This window comes from Pygocentrus nattereri, chromosome 5 (genome assembly GCF_015220715.1).
Source record: "Pygocentrus nattereri isolate fPygNat1 chromosome 5, fPygNat1.pri, whole genome shotgun sequence".
Classification (NCBI taxonomy): domain Eukaryota; kingdom Metazoa; phylum Chordata; class Actinopteri; order Characiformes; family Serrasalmidae; genus Pygocentrus; species Pygocentrus nattereri.
The window spans coordinates 46,217,239-46,234,678 of record NC_051215.1 but is presented as its reverse complement, the minus strand read 5'-3'; the positions used below and the strand labels follow the sequence as shown (position 1 = coordinate 46,234,678).

Here is a 17,440-nt window from a genome sequence, read left to right as displayed (position 1 = left end):
CAGTGAAGGTGGAGCAGTTTGGAGATAAAGCCAGAGAGGCCAGGTTGAGATGGTTTGGACATGTGTTGAGGAGGTATAGTGGATATATTGGGCAAAGAATGTTGGAGATGGAGCTGCCGGGTAGAAGGAGAAGAGGTAGACCTCAGAGAAGGTATATGGATGTAGTGAAGGTGGACATGGAGATGGTTGGTGTGAAAGTAGAGGAGAGCAGTGGATAGGGCAAGATGGAGGCAGATGATCCGCTGTGGCGACCCCTAAAGGGAGTGAGATATGGGAGTGAGATATCATGTGTAACCGGGCGCGATCATCACGCAAAGCTTGTGGTTGGGTGGCGTAGTGGTTAACACCTCTGCCTCCTACGCTGTAAACTGGGGTTCAAGCGCCCTACACTATACCAGGTAGAGTCCTTGGGCAAGACTCCCAACACCACCTCGGCCTACCTGCCTGCAGACGATCAGACTGTAAGTGGCTCTGGATAAGAGCGTCTGCCAAATGCCATAAATGAAATGAATGATGCAAAGTCGCCACGCATCCTCCCGCAATGCGGGTGTTGGACACGTGGTGTCGCTGCGGGTTTTCTACGGCGAGTGCGGTGACGTCATTTTCCCGCCCTCAGTTCGGATGAGCTTGTTGGCGGGAATCTCGGAGCAGGAAGTGAAACAGCAGCGGGGCAGTTGTTGTTGTTGTTCGTATCGACTCGTTTCTGTGAGTTTTAATAGCATTTAAAGAACCTCCGTGTGATTTATCGCCTCAGACGACGCTCGCAGCTGGTAAGACTCGCTGGCGGACGGTGTTTAACACGGAGAGCCGCGCATTAGTGTGTGGCTTAGCCCTTAGCGTTAGCCTGCTAACGTGGCTCCCGGTTTAGTTGTGCTGTGGTTGCCATGCCGGGCTTTAATGCGCGTTTCTGGTGGACGCTGACTGGTGTGGTGTTACTCCGTGTAAATGTCCGCAGCCAAAGCCAAATCATTCAACAAGAAGAGGGTGTAGGCTGTTAACTTAGCCACACTGCGCAGTGTTGCATCTCATCCTCTGATAGGTTGCCAGATTGTGTCGTTTTAAAGCACTTGGTGTCGAGCAGCTAAATAAGTCTGTTTTTTTCCTCCTCTGTTTGGTCAGAAAGCCATCATGCAGTTCACAGGCAGGCGAAGAAAGCTGACCGTCCATCCGCAGAACGAGCTGTACGGCCACTGTCTGCAGCTGTATGGGCAGCCGCCTCTGGAGAACATCTCCCTCAGCGAGTTTGAAACCTTCGCAGTGGAGAGGCTGAAACGTGAGATGACCACTCCGTTGTCTGTTTTCGAGAGATGGGCCAGAGTGTTATGTCAGAATACTTCAGGGTGTATTTTGCGATACGTGACGTCACCGGTTTTATTCTCAGAGCAGACCAAGTGACGCATTTATAAAGTACTGTAAGAATCTGTGACGCCAGTTACCTGAGCTCAACATTTCGCGCACTGTGCCACACGAAGTCCAGTTCAGCAGGGCAAGCTATCTGCTGTTTTTAATCAGACATGCGGTTGGGAAGTGTGTTTTAAGCACTGATATCCACAGGGCGCTCAGAAAAGCATATTGTGATGTAGTTTGTCACGGTAGCGATATGTTTTGACCCGTTGCCCACCTCCACTTCTCATGCCGTTGTCACTGAGTTAGAGATGGAGCAATGTCACTTTCTCTTTTTCATCCATACTGATATTGAAACCCGGTTGGCGCGGTGGGTGGCGCTGTCGCCTCACAGCGAGGAGGGCCTGGGTTCGATTCCTCTCTGTGTGGAGTTTGCATGTTCTCCCCGTGTCTGCGTGGGTTTCCTCCGGGTTCTCCGGTTTCCTCCCACAGTCCAAAGACATGCAGTCAGGCCAACTGGACGTGCTAAATTGCCCCTAGGTGTGAGTGAATGTGAATATCTGTGTGTCTGTCCTGCGATGGACTGGCGACCTGTCCAGGGTGTATCCTGCCTTCTGCCCGATGACTACTGGGATAGGCTCCAGCACCCCCCCCCCCCGACCCAGAAGGAGAAGCGGCTTAGAAAACGGATGGATGGCTGGATATTGAAACCCGAGTATCAGCCGATACCGCTGTAAAATGAGCTGTGTTAATTGAAACACATAAGCTGGTTACTGAGTGAAGTCTGTCGATTGTTGCATATTCATCAGCTTTCTCTCTCTCTACCCTCTCCCTCAGTGGAAAAGGAGCATCATAGGACCACCGCTGATGAGGAGTTGAATAAGTGGCGGACCATTTTCAGGACAGCAGTAGTATTGACATGGTAGCGTGTGCTGTGCTGATATACGCGCAGCTCTGTTGATGTTATTTATATTATTTGGGTCAAAATAGTCCACAAACCAAAATATCCAGTCGTCTTTGTGTTTTTAGAAATTGAGCATCTAAAATAGGCCGTCATGCTCAAACTGCCCTCTACTACCCCTCATATCGTGTGGCACAGTGTGAGAGTTTGATATTTCTGGCTCGATTTGTTGCAGGACTGGTCCAGATTCGTGTTTTTTTCTCTCCAGCATGCAGTCGAACATTTTCAGCAGATGTTGTAATAAGTCTAGGACCTCAGCACAGGCTTTTTTGTCCCACAGTGTTGAAGACCGTGGAGAACCTTGGTGTCAGCTTTGTGAAAATGTCAGAGCAGTATTCTAAGAAACTGCACGCTGAAATCTCCGGCCTCAACTTCCCATTCCGACCAGAAGTGGTGAGGGAATGTTCAAGTTTCCAGTTATACCATTGAAACATTAGCTGACATGTATTATTAGTAGCAATATTAGCAGTTTGTCTTGTAAAAGAAATAGAGAGCAGAGTTTAGTCTTCCCATTTGTCTTAGAGAGTTTGTTTGTTGACCGGTATCACAGTCGTCATTGCTTCTGTGATGTTTATTGATCTTTTTTGATAAATTAGGACGAATCAAGCTTGAGCAAAAGTCAAGCTGGACCAAGTGAATATGAGAAGCGAAGGAAAGACCACATCTCTCATTTTATTCTGCGCCTGGCATATTGCCAAACGTAAGTGTTGTGGGTTTTGTTTTTTTTTTGGCCGATACCGGTATCTCATATTTTTCATGTACATATATATAAAAATAAATAAAGGCAGTCATGTACTGGAGGTTAGGGAACTTGGAAGGTCGCCGGTTCGATCCCCAGGGCCGACAGTCCATGACTGAGGTGTCCTTGAGCAAGACACCTAACCCCCAACTGCTCCCCAGGCGCCGTGGATAGGGCTGCCCACCGCTCCGGGAAAGTGTGCTCACTGCCCCCTAGTGTGTGTGTGTTCACTAGTGTGTATGTGGTGTTTCACTTCACGGATGGGTTAAATGCAGAGGTGGAATTTCCCTGGTTGTGGGATTAAAAAAAAAAGTATCACTTAATATATATATATAAAATATACTGAATTTGGTTCCATTTGATATATATAAAACAAGACTTTAACACATTCGTCCAGTGTTGTGTAAATATTCTGCTCTTCTGGGGTGCAATAAAATATCTTGTATCAGTTTTTAAAAACTGGTATAATCTGTCCAATACTGATTTTATTTTTTTAAAAGCAGTTATCTCCTGACACCAACATGATTCCTATACCGTTGTGCGTCTCTGTGTAGTTGTGTTTTAATGAAATTGCCATTCTATAATGCTGCGTTCAGTACATGAAATGGGAGCTAGTTTCTATTTCCAGTCTGGTTGGTCACCCAAAGGTGGCCAGTAGCGTAACATAAAGGACACTTATCGGGTGGAATCGTCCTGTTTTAGAAAACAGGTTTTTGAATGCTCTCTTCACTTCTTTGCATATAGCATCTAGCAAAGGCATCTCCACTACAGCTCACTGACACCTGAGAGTGGAGCTCCCCTTCGATATGACTAGCCATGCTCTTCTATGGCACAGATGATGGAATAATTTTAATGTGAGTATTTGTGCTTGGTAGTGGACAGAGAGGTGTTGAGGTGCTTCTAAATGCAGCTCTCATATGACGGGAACATACTTAATATAATAGGAAAGATCTGTGACCAGCGTTAGCTAAACGATCCAAATTGTGTACCTTCACAAGCTGAGCCATGCCATATGGCCCATTCCACAGGTTACACCTGGGGCAGCTAGGATGGTAGCAGTAGGGACAACAGAATATTCCGGAGATCTACTTGTTTTAAGTTTTTTTTTTTTTTAAGCTTTTACTTGTTTTACAATACAGAATTCATCATGTAATTATTATTTGGTCTTTGTTCTGCAGTTTAAAAGGTCTAAACTTTATTTCAGGGAGGATCTCAGACGGTGGTTCATTCAGCAGGAGATGGATCTGTTTCGCCATCGATTCACTGACCTTCTCCCAAAGTACAAGACTGAATTCCTCCATAGAAATAATCTGAAATATGACACAGTAAGACTGTCTTTCTTATGCTTCATTTTACAGTCCATCACTAGGTATTACAGATTTTTTTTTTCCTCTGCTGGCAAACCTGTGAAAGTTAGCTGTAGGACTTGTAATGACGTGTCGGAACCATATGCCCACTTTATCATTTTAAGCTTTGGCCCTGGACGAAGGGAACAGAATTCCGAATGTCCAAATGTGTCTGTGATGTGAGATGCTGCAACAGTACTACAACAGATTTGATGACCGAGTTACACGAATGGCGCTACTAGTCTAATCAAAGCGCAGGTACCTACTGTCAAATCTAAATCCAGTCTTAATTGGATGTTAAATGTCTTCGGCTGTATGTGACTTAATTACCGCTGTTAATACCTCTGATCCAACTGCTTTGGCTTTGCCTCCCAATTTAAAAGGCATGTACAGGTTTGAACAGCAGGTGGAGCTGGATGCTCACAAGAAGGGCCTCCAGCTTCCACGAGCAGATTTTTGAGCATGTTCATTATGCTACTCTCATTTGTGTCTTGATTGTTGTGCTGCAGAATGGGTTTGAAGTGATGTTCCCTCATGTACATGGCTTTGTAAAGCAAATGGAATTTGGACCACAGAACAAGCTAATTTGAGTCTTGTTTGTCAGAGCTGGGCTCGCTGGCTGGCAGTCTTCATTTTACAAGCTAGATAAAGCATCAACAAAGAAAGGTTGAATAATGGCAATCCTAGTCAACCGGCACTGATAACCTAATTTCCCCATGATATCGTTTTTATAATGTATTACAATTGTTGTTATTTTCTAATCACTCACTGATTTCATTCATATTTCTACTAGTTCATGTTATTAGTCCAGCATCTTGGATGCTTTTATTCCAACGACCAGCATCACGTCCCCTTTAATACTGAACGTAATCGTTCAGCTTTAAGGTGTTTGCTCTGATTTTGCATTGTGGTGGTGGGCACCTGTTTAGGTGATCGCTGTGTGTCAGGTGTCGTCTTCTTTCTTTTCCCCTCCTCTGACAGATGAGTCTGGAGGAAAAGAAGAAGTTAAGTGACCAGCTTATAAACTCCAGTTATGGTCTTAGTGGAGCCACTATTGTGGAGCAGGACTTCTACAAGGTGAGATCAAGACCGTGTTCCCATCTCATAGTAATCAAGCAGTTCAGTCAATTTCTGACCTACGTGTTTACTGATAAGCCGAGTGGCCTTTCTGTTTTAAGCTGTTATCTTGTGTCTAAAGTGATGTCTCTTGTTTTTGTGTGACATGAATTCTCATTAAAATGCTAAACTGCATGCAAGTTTTAACATGGGAATCATCTTCATAGCGTATATGAAGGCTAAGTAGGTCTACTGACGACCTGAATTTAGCAGGGATTTATTATCCATGTATCATTTCACCAGAATCTCTAGCAGATATTGGAAACGACTGATGTTGATCTCGACTTTTGCTTTGGTTCAGGTACCTTTTCAGGATGCTCTGGATTTAGTGAGGACAAGGAAAGTCTTCTTGCAGGGTGGCTACGCCTACATTCCCCATCAAGACATTGTCACAATCGTCCTGAATGATTTCCGTACGAGACTTTCCAAAGCGCTCGCAGTAAGTCGTCTCTGCTACTTGATCGGCGTAATCTGCCTGTATAATATGTAATATTTTCTGTAATCCAACAAAAGCACACATCTCCAGTTTCCTCTAAACCTCACTGCTCTTCTGCTTTTAGGGTTTGTTGCTGTACACTCACGTAGTTCTGATTAAAAGTGAAACCAAAAACATGCTTACAACATATGGAATATCGACACATGAAGTGTGTATTGAAACTTATTATTGATTGATTTTATTTCAGTGGAATTGAAATTAAAAACGAAGTGAAATGCAGTTATTTTTCAGTAATTAGAAGTAAACTTGAATTACTAATATAAAAGGGGAACGATCATCTTTAATCATGACTGTAAAAGCAATTTTTCACATGTTACTTGCTACCGGAGTCGTTCTAGTGAGCCCCGTTTGCTCTGGAACTCCAGAAAACCTGAGCTGATTTGTTTTTTTTTCTCCCTGTCGTGAATTCCTCTTGTTTTGCAAAATCAGCACCTCTTTCACAAATGATGTTTTTCTTCATCTCCATCTGATCTTTTTAATTGAGCTTGAAAATTAGATGTGGTTAAAAGTGATACTTATCGCCAGTGTAACCTTATAAAAGATGGAGATCCTTAGGATCTGAAGGCTTTTGGTGTTCCGAGGTCTCCGAGACCTAGCGACACAGGAGGGTACTGGCCCAATAAGAGCATTGAACACACATAAAACTTGAAACTGGATCTTGTAATGAAGAAGGAGGCCGCGAAGTGATGTGATCCCTTTTGCTGGGAAAGCTTAACACAGCCATACAGTGAAATACACTGTCTCAGGCTTGGGGCAGTCGTGGGCTGGAGGATAGGGAACCAGCCTCGTGACCAGAAGGTCACCAGGTCGATCCCCAGAGGTGTCCTTGAACAAGACACCTAACCCCCAACTGCTCCCCGGGCGCTGCGGATTGGGCTGCCCACCGCTCTGTGCTCACTGCCCCCTAAGTGTGTGTGTGTGTGTGTGTGTGTGTGTGTGTGTGTGTGCTCACTAGTGTGCTTCACTTCACGGATGGGTTAAATTTCCCCGTTGTGGGACTAATAAGGGTCACTTAATCTAATCTAATTAATGAGATGAATGCATGAATAACTTTCACCAAATCCTGAGTGGAAAGAAACTATTTGAGTTTAGAAAGTAGAAGTGATCATCTATTTACAACAGGCTTGATTTGATCTTTGTGTCTGCGTCGTTTTGAAACTTAGTTTCCATTGACTTCACAGATTATGTTCTCAAGGTGCTTATTTATATATAGGTGGCACGGTGGCGTGGTGGGTAGCGCTGTCGCCTCACAGCGAGGAGGGCCTGGGTTCGATTCCCCGGCCGGGCGACCCGGGGTCCTCTCTGTGTGGAGTTTGCATGTTCTCCCCGTGTCTGTGTGGGTTTCCTCTGGGTTCTCCGGTTTCCTCCCACAGTCCAAAGACATGCAGTCAGGCCAATTGTGTAAAATGATAATTGTAAGTCGCTCTGGATAAGAGCGTCAGCCAAATGCCTGTAATATAATTTCAGAGTTCCAGAGGCAGACCTGTCTTGTCAAATTCATAAAAGTACTGTGAAGTATTGTTGCAACACACAGTTTTTTTTAAAAATCATTTTTACCGTGTAGTTGACTTTATCCTCTTTTTAATGAACGTTTGACAAGTAATTCTGTAGCATGCTTGCGAGATTGTCTGATCGTGCCCACTAGCCCCATCTAGGAGAAAGGTGCCACAGATATTGCTTGAGAAGCTGCTGTTAACCCACAGACTGAGGAGCCTTTGAGTCAATATTCCCCGCACCCTTCTCCTTTAACCCCTTTCAGCACGGCGATTAATGCAGTAATGCCACAGGGGGGCCTGCTTAAACCAGAGAAATAAACATTTGTGTCAAACCTCCTAACTTTGTCCTAACTTTGCTTGTTATTGATTGGTAAAATCTCACTTCTACAGCCTGTAAGTCACTTCTTGTTAAATGAATAAAGTGGACAGCAGTTACTGTGTCAAGTTAGCCTACAGGTTGCTCTTACCGTGGTCCGCTGTGTTATCGAGCTGAGATATATGAAATCGTATTTTACTGTCTAACATCTCTGATGGAAATATACTGTCAGTCAGATGAGCCAGAGGTTATGTTTTGCACAGAAAGATGTTCTGTGCGTGAAGAGCAGCACATCTTTGTGTGTTTAGCCTGCTTGACCACAGAAAGGACAACATGCTGCGTCATGCTGCTGTAAAATGTTCTAAAACCAGACAAAGTATCAGGACTGATGGGACATGGGCTGCGTTTTACAAGAAAACAGATTATAAGACGTGTGTACTTTGCTTCTTAAAGCTGCTGACGGCGTGTTTTCTGACATTTAAGCCATCTAGCTTGATATATGCCAGCTATCGACAGCTTCCGATACCTTCATCAATCAACTCGGGCATGGTTTGTAATGCAAACAGCGCAGAGTACATCAGTCTTTTTGGGCTTTGTCTCAGATTTCTAAGTCAGTTTGGACACAAAAGTAATAGTATTGTATCCCATTGAGGAATTAATTATAGTAAGCTTAACTGTATTTGGCCTTAAATGAGTTGATTTAAGGGAAATAAGTCAAACATTTCCAGCATGGGTTTTCATACATGCCAGTGATTCTGTAGATACCCGTGTTCACCACTACAGATAGATGATGGGTGTATAGAGGTAAATAAACTTGACCTCTGCATCCGCATTCATTGTTTCTTTGTGAGGTCTGTTATACAAAGCCATTAGTGGTAAAACTGAAAAATGTTAAATATTTGTCATGTTGTAGAGAATTAACGCTAGTGGAGAGTTTAATACTAGATTTTACTGGATGACTCTGCTCAGTTTATTGGATTTGTGTGTGTGTGTGTGTGTGTGTGTGTGTGTGTGTGTGCGCGCTGAGAGCATTGTCATACTCGGAGGCATTATGAGGGGAATGTGAAAATGGGGGAGACTTGTCTTTTTTGCCCAGGAAAAGCCGGAAAGCCGGGTAGTTGCTTGCTTGTGCAGCAGAGAGGAACATGCAGATTGGAAAATACGAATATAAGATGATAATTCACTTGTACCATGTGGGAGTTGGCCCGACATAATCATGGGCTGATATACTGTGTGAAAGTCAGAGATCATCTTTCTTTTATTTAATATTCAGTCATAATGTAAGTTATTCATTTCTCAGGAGATACTTCAGCAGAGAGCTAAAAAAATCATAGGGAAGAAGAAGAAAAATAAGTATTAAAAAACAGAACTAAAACGGGAGTTTGCGAAACTAAGAATTGAAACAAAGACACTGCTGGTAATGTCAGAACAAAGGACTGCCCAAATTAGAGTCAACATCACTGAGTGTGTTTGGGATTACTTTTACTGTGCGAGGCAGGCAATGCAACCAACTTCTAAGACTGAACTTCGGAGGTGTGGAAAATCACCCATGCAGATTTCTTTAAAAAGTTGAAAGCAAGCCAGCTGAAAAGAATGGAAGCTGTAATGAAAAGCAAATACTGGACACTAAGTACTGGAAAGAAAACATGCGTGGACTGAAATTTTAATAAATTAGTGGTTTCTGACTATGGCACAGTACCATAGTGTGTGTGTGTGTATATGTGTGTATATATATATATATATGTGTGTGTGTGTGTGTGTGTGTGTGTGTGTGTGTGTGTGTATATGTATATATATGTGTATATGTATATAGGACATCATTCAAAAACTTATAAAGAAAATTGCTCAAATGTTTGAGAGTTTTTGGAAGGTTTCCTGTGAAATTATACCTTTTTATGAGGCGATAGCTTGAGAATGTAGATTTAATTTTTTTTAATTGTGTTTTGATATTTTATTTATTTAGCTGTTAATGAGGTTGTTGGGCACATTTAATAGTTTCAGTAGGAGTAACTGGTGCTTAAAGGTGCACACTTAGGCTTGTAGGTCACCTGCTCCTTCATAAGATGAAGTCTAAATGAAGGTGAGGTTATTGGACGGCTTGTTGGCCAGCAGATTAAAGAGAGCGCTGTAATTTGGTGTCCTTGCCAAGATAGTGATGCTAAACTGTATGCCTCTCAGTTTGCCTTATTCCTGCCAAATCCGAAAGCAATTATGACGCTCCCTCACTGCTGCGGGACTCTGGTGAAGTCGTAGAGCCAAGTATACTTTTCTTTTATGCCGCCATTTGTTCTCATGAATAACAAAGCAGTAATGTTGTTTTTATAAAAGGTCTTTTGTGATTAAATCTAAATCTTTAAAATACTTAGACTCTGTTTCTTTTTCTCTTGGTGTCTGCAGTGACTGTGTTTCTCGCAGTATCTGAGCTCAGGACCGTCTTTTCTCTAAGCTATTGGTAACTAGCAAAGATACTTTCTCTAGACAGACAAAGCACTTTGTGTAAGTCGCTCTGGATAAGAGCGTCTGCTGAATGCTGTAAATGTCTGTATGGCTCTTCAGAGCTGGCTAGCACGTGTGTAAGACTCCAGTCCTTGCGGGACATAACACCGCAGACTTCAGCACACTGCCTCGTTAAACACACCTGATTCAGCTCATCGGCTCATCAGCAAGGCCTTCATGACGTGAGTTCTGAGTGTTAGATGAGGGTAAACTCTGATCTCTGCAGCACTTTGGCCTGGAAGATCCCCAGTTTCACACACCTGGGCTGTTGTTTTTGAGGATTGTCCAAATCAGCTAAAGTTGCCAGATGTTTCAGTAATGATACATTTTGGGTAGCGTTGTGATTTGGTACTGAAAGGTCAGATAAACACTTTACAATTTAGAAAAGTTTAAATAACCCACTGCTGGGAGTTTTCCGGTCCTGGAGTAGTGGCAGGGGTCTCGGAGAGAGCGAGCACAGTGACTAGCTGATGTATACCATGTTCCTAACTCTGGTACTTTGGATCTGACGTGGTCAATTTTAGTCCCACCCAGCTCATATCAAACTAAAGAAAGCGGCAGAGAAAAGTGCTTTAAAAAAAACTCTTAACAGAGAAGACCAACTCATTCGTTCCCTGCCAGTTCATTATAAAAACATCGCAAAATCTATTGATAGCAGAAGAAAATCATGAAAATGAGGAGATGGAGGCTTTAACCTTCATGTTTGCTCTACAACATTAGCTGAAATGCTCATCCTTAGTTCTGCAACAGCAGTTAGACAATTGCTGGATTCCTGGGATCCGTCTTAAAGATGAACCATTATATCATAATAATGGACTCCTCCTTTTTCTTTGCTTGAGCTTTTTTTTCTTTTTCTTCCCCCCCTTAATGACCAACGTGCCTGTTAACAGTACGGTTATTGAAATGCACTTCAATATTAACCCAGCATGTGAAGAAATGAATTAAAAATTCATTTTAAGGCAGAAGTGATGGTCTGTAGTGTATTCAGTCCGCCTGGTTTCGAGCAGGTATCCATAGTTTTGACTTTGATCTGTCTGCATATTAAATCTTGTCTTATGTTTGCAGATTGTTGCAAGATTGCGCAAGTGGGTGTATGAGGGGAAAAATGAAGACTCTTGTCAGCTTGGCATGTTATCTCACAGCTTGGCTGGCGACACCTTCTATCCACCAAATATCAAACTAGACTATCAATCAGAATTTGCCAGAAACAGTTGGACAGCTGGTGGGATGAGTTTTATTTCAGCTGAATATTTTCCCTGTACTCACAGAGAAGTCATTTGAATTGCTATTCACTGAGCTTATATCGGTTGGAGGCGGAAGGAAAAAAAAGATGTTGCTAGTCAGCAATCTCCCTACGTCAGTGTGCTGAAGCTGTGTGAACTCACATATTAATCCATCTTGGCAAATGAAAACACATGCTGCCTGCACATTTCCCCTTGTGTGGCGTATGGGAGTTCATCCCCTGGAAGAAAATGAAATGTGTCAATCTTCATATGTCAGATGCCTCCATGAATCAGTCTTGGAACGAGACTTTTATGATGCGGAGAACGGTTACCAGCAATGCCGAAATCAATTGGCGGGTTGAAAATCTATTCTGACACTTGAGATGAGGGTCCCCACCTCCAGTTTTACTTATTGAGTGTTTGCTGAATGAAATCTTTTTTTTGCTTGGTAAGTTGGCGGGTGGTGGACGTTTAGCCTGCCGGCTCTGGCGAATGGACACTAGACGCTGTGGTTGGATAACAGTGGAAAGTGGGCAAATGTTTTTTCCCCTTTCAGAGTAATAGATACTCTCCAGTCACAGTTGAATTGCTAATTGAAGTCATCACTTGGAGTAACACTGATTTGTCGCACATTTTTAAGGGGTTTGAATTTGAGAGCTTTTCATAGTGTAGCACAACAGTCAGTACATAAGGCTACAACAAAATAATTGATATTATCGATAACGTTGATGATAATTGGTTACAAATCTTGTTTAGATGGGTTGATGACGTTAGCGCACCCCATTCATGTTACTGAAGGAGGGAATATATAGATGGCGGAGACTACAGCACAGGACTATAAACAGTTAAAAAAAATAATAAACGCCTACATTTGAGATTTTGTAAAAAGAAAATGGTGTAAAACCAAGCTCTGGATGAGATGGGCTTTAAACTACGCAGCTGAATTGTGCTTAAAACATGAAAACAGCATTTTAGGTGTTCTGCGGGGGCAGATTTGAAAAACGTCTGTGTTTTTATGTAAGCAGATGTTTTTAAAACACTAACACGCAGGTTTGTTGCTGTTGTGGTGAGCATGCTGTAAGACGCAGCGTGTCTGATGACTGGGCTGCTTTTGTGTGCTCACTGATATGATTGATGTTACAAACTATTTATTATTATTATTATTATTATTATTAGAGGAGAAACAATTTGAGTATCAATGCAAACAAATTTCTCCATAATAGACTTAGAATTAACAACCATTTGTCTCCGTGTTTTGCACACTGTGAAATTAGACCTCTGCATTTAACCCATCCGTGCAGTGAAGCACACACACACACACACACACACACACACACACACACACACACACACACACACACACACACACACACACTAGTGAACACACACACTAGTGAACACACACACTAGGGGGCAGTGAGCCCACTTGCCCGGAGCAGTGGGCAGCCCTATCCACAGCGCCCGGGGAGCAATTGGGGGTTAGGTGCCTTGCTCAAAGGCACTTCAGTCATGGACTGTCAGCCGAGGGGATCGAACCAGCAACCTTTCGGGCACAGGGCCTGTTCCCTAACCTCCAGCCCACGACTGCCCCGAATAATAATAGGCCTTTTGTTCCTGTGTTGTTCCTTTATTGTTTCTGCACCTTTCACACAGATTCAATGATTGTTTTTGAGGGCAGGGCAGAAGATCAGTTCAGCTTGATAAGCCCTTTTTTGCCAGTGTGATTTTTGCAAATATGGTTCAGTTGTTTTGTTTGAATGAGTGTTGTGCAGAAGGAAGGAACAATCCAAGTATGTTTAATTTTTCAAAAGAGACATTGCGTGTGAAGTGAAATATTCTCTGTCAGTGCACACAGGAAAAATTCAATTCAACTTTATTGTCATTATACAATACAGGGTAGTACAGTATAACGAAACACTCGGGCTACTTTTCCAGTGCAGTAATAAAAGATGCATAGTAAACAGTGCAAAGACAAAGACAGTAAAAGACAGACATGTGCATGGTCAGTAGGTACAGGTGTCTAACACAGAGAAGATGTGCATAGGCAAGTGTTATAGGTGTATTGGGCGTATAGACAGTTAGTGCATAGTCAGATATTCAAGTGTATCAGGTATATAGACAGAAATGTGCTGGTGAACTGCAGTACAGTACAGTAAATGCAGAAATACTATTGGTGTAAACAGTGATCTGTATATAAAGTGTGCAGTGCAGGTACAGAGTAGCAAAAAGGAGCCATAACTGTAAACGGCAGACTAGAGGTCTAAGCTGCAGACTAGAGGCTCCCACTGCCGACAGTTTCCATCTGCATTAGTCACCATTGAAAATGACTGCCGTAAGTCAGACCTGCCTTTAGTCAGTTTTGTCATCTGTTCATCTTTTATGAAGAGCCCTTTCCACAGCCTTGGCTGTCTGACTGTTTATGGCTGTTTTCTATAGTCAACAAGAATACAATACAAATATGTGAATCATGTGATTGTCCGTGTGATCTGTGGGGTCTGTATAGAACTAGTTTAGAACTTCTCTTTAGTGGTATTGTTTTTTTCTTTTTTTCTGTTATGTTGTTTATCTGTGCTGATTATTAAGTGATTATCATATTGTTTGCCTATTCATTCCTTTGTGGGATTTCTTTCCCACTTCCACTCACGCATTTGCCCGAGGCCACAAGATGTGGTGGGTTCCACGGGAATGCAGACGGATCAATATTTAAGGCACTGTGGTCCAATAACCCATGGCTGGTTTTGTGGTAACATCACACGGCCTACTGTACCTGCTTGAACCGGAGAAAATAAATATGCCTACTGTTAAGAAAAGTCCTGGTATGGCTTAGTTGTTCTTTGTATGGTTTGGTAGTTGTTGCTGTGAGGTTAACGAGTCGCATGTTTCTTAGTAATGCAATAGCTAGAGCTTAACCTTAACCCAGAGGCTACTGCTCCTTTAGCCATGTGTTTTGTTGTTTTTAATAACTAATGTGATCGCAACATAAAAAAATAAATCTCTCGTTTATGTTTCATGAGGGGAGCCGTTCTGCATGAGGAAGGCTGCAGCACGGCTTTATCGTTTTAACAAGGCTGGCGTCAAGTAAAGAACAAAATCTACCTCATGCAGCTGCAGAATGCTCTAAAGCCAGACAACCAATCATATCATTATGTATTAAAAGAAAGCCGATAGTGAGACAAAGCCATATGTTTTCCGACATTGTTCAACTTGATTGACAGTAGCGATAGACGGGAACTGTCATCAGTCTAGTCAAGTCACAAGAATGCAGCAAAGTGAAACCAGATGTGGAAGAAATGGCACTTAGTGTGTTTTTGTATAAGGTCCTGTACATGCATGCCGCAGAATCTATTCTGGCAAATGATCTGTGCTTCACTGGATCAGTTCCCTTCTTCCTTCCCAGGCAGGCAACATGCTGGGTGTGAATTAAAGAGGAAAAAAAATGGTTTTGTGTAGAGATTTCGGAGGGCTTTGCAAGGAACATTGTACCTTAGAATTTCCAGAAGCAGAGAAAGAGTCATGTCGATTTCATTTGTGTCTCAGATGTACAAACAGAATGCCTGACAAGGTACTTTTAATCAAGGCTGAGCAGTCGCTTACTCAAAAGTGCTTGTATCAAGCCATTGTTAATTCTCACTCATGCGAAAGCCACTGCGGATACACCTAGTGAAAATAAGTCCTTATATAATGAGTCATTCTGTTGGACATGCGTCTCATTAGAATCTGACATTTCTGTTCTGACTTTCTTGTTTTGCTGTAATTTTAATGATTTGGTTCATAGCCTTCTCAAACTTGAGTGTCTTGTAATACTGCTCTACTGATGTGCATGTTGTGTGTTTGGGATGTTGATTGGAAACTGGAGACATTTCATGCCCCCCTGGAAAACCGTTTCAGTGCTAAAATTTCCTGAGACATTTTTGGATGATTAGTTGCACAACGGGCGGCACGGTGGCGTGGTGGGTAGCGCTGTCGCCTCACAGCAAGGAGGGCCTGGGTTCGATTCCCCAGCCGGGCAACCAGGGTCCTCTCTGTGTGGAGTTTGCATGTTCTCCCCGTGTCTGCGTGGGTTTCCTCCGGGTTCTCCGGTTTCCTCCCACAGTCCAAAGACATGCAGTCAGGCCAATTGGAGATGCTAAATTGCCCCTAGGTGTGAGTGACCGTCTGTGTCTGTCTGTCTGCCCTGCGATGGACTGGCGACCTGTCCAGGGTGTATCCTGCCTTCCGCCCGATGACTGCTGGGATAGGCTCCAGCACCCCCCCGCGGACGGAGAAGCGGCTTAGAAAATGGATGGATAGTTGCACAACTTTTTAAAAACGTCAGCGTTTATATAAGCCTCTAAAATCTGTGTGCTGGTTTTATAACTTCATTTCATGTTCTGCTCATTAGGTAAGCAGACTTTGCTTGAGTTTACAGAACTTAAAGCATATCTATTAGTGACACCTGCGCTTTCCATTTTTGTCTGGGTGAGTCTGGATGAAACGTTCTTTAATTGGTTTCATCTGCTAAATCTGCGTTGGTCAATGTGGGGACAATGCAGAGGAAAGAAAGCAAAAAGATTGAAACAACTGCGACATGAGTTGTTCGTGAGGCAGAATAAGCAAGAAAAAAATATTTAATTGCCTTTGAAAAGGGAGTGTTGAGTGCCAGGAGTGCTGGTTTGAGTGTGCGAAGAATTGCTGCGAGTTTTCAAGCTCAGCAGTATCTTGTATGTACCTAGAATAGCTTACCGCACAAAAGACCTTCAGGATTTGGCAGGTCAATGGGCAGAAACGCTCATGCTTCACTTATCCAGATAATATGGTCTATGATTAGTTAACAGACTATTCTAAAGGTGTAAAGTGCAATATTGTGAAGATGCTGCTTATATTTGTTTTTCTACGACACTGTAGGCCTGTACTCAGTGACGGTCTGTGACGCTTGCCACGATAACAGATGTTGGAAACTGATTTACTGCTGATTCTGAAAAGAAGGGAGAAATTTGCCTACTTTTACTGCTTATTGATGCATCTAATACAAAAGCAAGTGAACGTTTAAACATACTGGGTGAATTGACCTCCTACGTTAATACAACCTTCATCGTACACATAGATGAGATGGTTCTGCTGTATGCTGTTGTGGCAGGCAGATGTATGCTCAAAAAGATGCCTACCTGGGATTTGTGTACGCTTTAGATGTCTTCAGACCACAGCGTCACATTGCAGACATCAGACATGGCTACATCTCTCTCTGGGGGGGAAAATACTGTCAAGGCAAAGCAGCTTTGGACAAAAAGGCATCAGGCTAAGCGGCCACAGACATCATGGCCTCAGACAAAATAGCTTTGAATGGTGATGTTCATGTCGTATTTGCTGTTGTGCTCTTTCCTACTAGATTTATTCAGCTCAAGACTCATTCTACCAAAATGCACCAGAGAGCGCCACAGGAAGTCATTCTTACCTGTGGCCATCAAACTCTATTACTCCTCCCTCAGTGTGTGATTCACAAAACTCAATACGAAACTGTTCATATGTGCAATAATAACAATTGTGTGTGCAATAACTCCGAGGGACACTAACTGATTTAAATAATTGTAACTGCTTTATACCTGATGTTTCATATTACTATCACAATCACTGCCACCTTACTATATTCATAAGTACTTAAATCTGGTGTACATACTGTAAATTTCTCTATATTGTCTTAAATTATTAGTAAAGTGTTTATTTTTACATAAATGGCTGCAACTGTAACAACTGCAATTTCCCCCTGGGATCAATAAAGGAATCTGAATCTGAATTCATTACTTGCATGGCCGGATTAAAGATAACAGTATGTACTATGTGTCCAAAAGTTTGCAGACACCTGCTCATCCAGCCTCTTCTGAAACCAAGGGTATTAATAGGATACCCCCCACCCCCCACCCCCCACGTCCT

General features: G+C 42.7%; 1 protein-coding gene across 2 annotated transcripts in view; it reads left to right on the top strand.

The window, feature by feature from the left end:
- The first annotated feature begins 580 nt into the window (after positions 1-580).
- Positions 581-17,440, top strand: part of prim2 (DNA primase subunit 2) — a 71,214-nt gene continuing 54,354 nt past the window's right edge. Inside the window, exons 1-7 of one of the 2 annotated variants that reach the window (XM_017724565.2) lie at positions 581-770; positions 1,124-1,273; positions 2,586-2,698; positions 2,902-3,005; positions 4,249-4,369; positions 5,372-5,467; positions 5,808-5,945. In XM_017724565.2, coding sequence (XP_017580054.1) covers positions 1,129-1,273; positions 2,586-2,698; positions 2,902-3,005; positions 4,249-4,369; positions 5,372-5,467; positions 5,808-5,945 — 717 coding nt within the window. In that variant the 5' untranslated portion in view covers positions 581-770; positions 1,124-1,128. Of the gene's footprint in view, positions 771-1,119; positions 1,274-2,585; positions 2,699-2,901; positions 3,006-4,248; positions 4,370-5,371; positions 5,468-5,807; positions 5,946-17,440 lie in introns of both variants that reach the window. The other variant, XM_017724564.2, reaches the window with a different exon arrangement.